This window comes from Eleutherodactylus coqui, chromosome 3 (genome assembly GCF_035609145.1).
Source record: "Eleutherodactylus coqui strain aEleCoq1 chromosome 3, aEleCoq1.hap1, whole genome shotgun sequence".
In the NCBI taxonomy this organism is placed as follows: domain Eukaryota; kingdom Metazoa; phylum Chordata; class Amphibia; order Anura; family Eleutherodactylidae; genus Eleutherodactylus; species Eleutherodactylus coqui.
Window position 1 is genome coordinate 288,899,628 of NC_089839.1, and position 3,674 is coordinate 288,903,301.

Below are 3,674 nucleotides of genomic sequence, written 5' to 3' on the forward strand. Positions count from 1 at the left end.
TTCCTCTTAACATCTGATGCGGAGAGTTAATATACCGGCACAGATTTTGTATCTCTGATATATTACATCAATTAGGAACAGTGAAACCGGCTGGGCTCCCTTATATCCCTTATGTTCAGCTGGTGGTTTTATACCAAAGGCTGACACAATTGATGCACTTTCTGCTCCAGTCTGGCATCCGTAGCCGGCGTAGCTAGACAGAAGAACACTGCATGCAATGACATCTAACCAGAAGCTGATGTGCTGGATGCCATGAACAATCCCATAGAACACTGAAGAAGCGGTTCTGCTGGGGAAAAAAAGACAGACATTGGGCCTATGAGAACCCCGGCGATGATAGATCTATCCCGAGACACAAAATCTAATGCGTAATGTCTGTGAATAGGCAGCACTGTATAACGTCTGTCTAATCAGTAAGAAAATACATTCTAATATTGATCTGTTCAATAAATAACTCATTAACAGCAATCGCCTGCACTCCTCCTGGAGGTACAAAGAGAAGAACAATCGAAACTATTGGAAGTTATTTAGTATATCATGGCAGTCATTTCTTTGTGCTGTAATGCTGGGAAACATGGTGTAATCAGGACTTTAATACATTGTGGCTTTGCGACAAATTCTTGCAGAGACGGATAGATAGATATGAGATAGATAGATAGATAGATATGAGATAGATAGATAGATAGATAGATATGAGATAGATAGATAGATAGATAGATAGATAGATAGATAGATATGAATAGATAGATAGATAGATAGATAGATATGAGATAGATAGATAGATAGATAGATAGATAGATAGATAGATAGATAGATATGAGATAGATAGATAGATAGATATGAGATAGATAGATAGATAGATAGATAGATTGATATGAGATAGATAGATAGATAGATTGATATGAGATAGATAGATGGATAGATAGATAGATAGATAGATAGATAGATAGATAGATAGATAGATAGATAGATAGATAGATAGATATGAGAGAGATAGATACATATGAGATAGATACATATGAGATAGAAAGATAGTCATAGATAGATAGATATGAGATAGATATGAGAGATACAGTTTACAGACCTATCATTATGTATCAGGCAGTGATACTTCAGTAATGAGAATGTTTATTTCTGTGCTATAAAGAAAGGCATAGGATAAACATAGATATAGAATAGATAGACAGATATGAGATAGATAGATAGATAGATAGATGATAGATAGATAGATAGATAGATAGATAGATAAATATGAATAGATAAATATGAGATTGAAAGATAGTCATAGGTAGATAGATATGAGACAGATAGATAGATGTGAATAGATAGATAGATATGAGATAGATAGATAGATAGATAGATAGATAGATAGGAGATAGATAGATATGAGATAGATAGATAGATATCAGATAGATAGATAGATAGATAGATAGATAGATAGATAGGAGATAGATAGATAGATAGATATGAGATAGATAGATAGATAGATAGATATGAATAGATAGATATGAGATAGATAGATAGATAGATATTAGATAGATAGATATGAGATAGATAGATATGAGATAGATAGATATGAGATAGATAGATAGATAGATAGATATGAGATAGATAGATGAATAGATAGATATGAGATAGATAGATAGATAGATAGATAGATATGAGATAGATAGATAGATATGAGATAGATAGATAGATAGATAGATAGATAGATAGATAGATAGATATGAGATAGATAGATAGATAGATAGATAGATAGATAGATAGATATGAGATAGATAGATGGATAGATAGATAGATATGAGATAGATAGATAGATAGATAGATAGATAGATAGATAGATAGATAGATAGATAGATAGATAGAAATGAGGGATACAGTTTACAGACATATCATTATGTATCAGGCAGTGATACTTCAGTAATGACAATGTTTATTTCTGTGCTATAAAGAAAGGCATAGGATAAACATAGTATTAGACTTTTAGAATGAAGAGATAGAAAGAAACATATTACATATTCAGTGCATTGTATCTTATATATAACATCACCTGGAATAGAAGTGTCAACCACAAAGTTCTGGAATGTCTGAAGTCAATTAAAAAGAAGTAATAAAATAAAGAAGTCTACATGTATCTTTCAAGGCCAGAAGAAAAGTTTGGCTGTCTCATATAGGAATTGTTATTATACTGACAAACTCCATTCATCTGTGGAGCTGGTAACGTCAGCAGTTGTTCTGTGTGTCCTATGCAGGTTGCAGGCCTCATGGAAAGTCTACTGGATGTGCCATATATCTGGGAGTTATTGGGGGAATAGCTGTTCTGAGGCACAGAGATATGAGGCGGAGAAGAGGAGTAGGAATAGGTCAGGTTGGAAGACATTGGGTTATTAGATCTGTTCATAAGAGACCCTACACCAGTGGGGCTGACTGATTGAGTCTGGAAACAAGAGAGGTCCCCTACAGTGCAGCTGTTACCCATGTTCTCAAGGTCCCCATTCAACCCAAGGGAGTGATGGTTGAGTTCTGATCCTGGAGATGCTTGCATCATGGACTGCTGGTTTATCAAGCTGTCTATGCTGAACATCCTATGTTGACCTTGGGCAGATCCACCAGGGGCTTGGTAGTGATGTACCATAGCTGGGTGGTGATGGTGGGATGTTGGATGTATCTGGTGGTTGTACCCAGATCCCACACTGGAGTAGAGGCTATTGGGGAAAGATGGTCTTCCAGCTGGGGTTGGTGTAAAAGCACTGCTGTTCTGCATGTATCCAGGGTAAGTAGTGATATCTGTCCTTTTGAACCTCTTCCTCCTCCTTAAGAAGCTACCATTATCAAACATGTCCTCCGCTGCCGGGTCTAAGGTCCAATAGTTGCCCTTACCAGGGTGTCCAGGTTCCCTGGGGATTTTCACAAAACAGTCATTGAGAGTCAAGTTGTGTCTGATGGAATTTTGCCATTTCTTTGAGTTTTCTCTGTAGAAAGGAAACCTTTCCATGATGAACTTGTAGATACCACCCAAGGTGAGTTTCCTCTCCGGAGAGTTGGCTATGGCCATTGCAATCAAAGCTATATAGCTGTAGGGTGGCTTTCCTCTCTGTACTGGACGTTTCCTTCTCCTTCCTCCAGAACTTTGAATGTGTTCTTCATGTTGTCCTGGATTGATCTCCTCGGTGGGACTACAACTCCCCTTGGGCTCAGACTTGATAGAAACTCCTTCCTTGACCCTCACGGAGCCTGGGGACTCCATGGACAGGTTGGGGGAGCTACCCATAGGGCTGGCAGCCTCATTGGGGGAATGCTGAGAGTCCACAGTCATGGTGCACATGCCTGAGTAGTAGGAGAAATTTGCCAAATTCATAAACAAAACCCTCTCAGATTCCCCTCAGTAAATGTCATCTGGGTTCTCTCCAGACAGACCAGGTGCTGCTCTCCCTCCTCCGACCTGTCTTATATATGACAGAGCAAAAAAGCCGGCGCCTCCCCAATTCTCCAACACAATGTCAAAGCCAGTAATTACAATGCCCACCCCTAATGATCCCTAGATAGCCTTTAACCCTAAACAGATTAGCTTCAGTCCTGGGACTGCACCCTGCCATTTAGCACTAGCTGCTACTTCTCCTGTGTCTCTTTTGGTGGAACTACAAAGCTCTGCATGCCCTGTGTACAAGGTATGC

At 38.6% G+C, this 3,674-nt stretch overlaps 1 protein-coding gene across 1 annotated transcript; it reads right to left on the reverse strand.

The window, feature by feature from the left end:
* Positions 1-2,125: 2,125 nt before the first annotated feature.
* LOC136620043 (forkhead box protein E4-like) lies at positions 2,126-3,358 on the reverse strand. The gene has a single exon (XM_066594773.1). The coding sequence runs from the start codon at positions 3,356-3,358 to the stop codon at positions 2,126-2,128; it is 1,233 nt and encodes a 410-aa protein (XP_066450870.1).
* Positions 3,359-3,674: the final 316 nt, after the last annotated feature.

Coding starts and splice junctions, on each gene's coding strand:
- LOC136620043 (XM_066594773.1), bottom strand. CDS start 3,358: ATGAATTTGGCAAATTTCTCCTACTACTCAGGCATGTGCACCATGACT.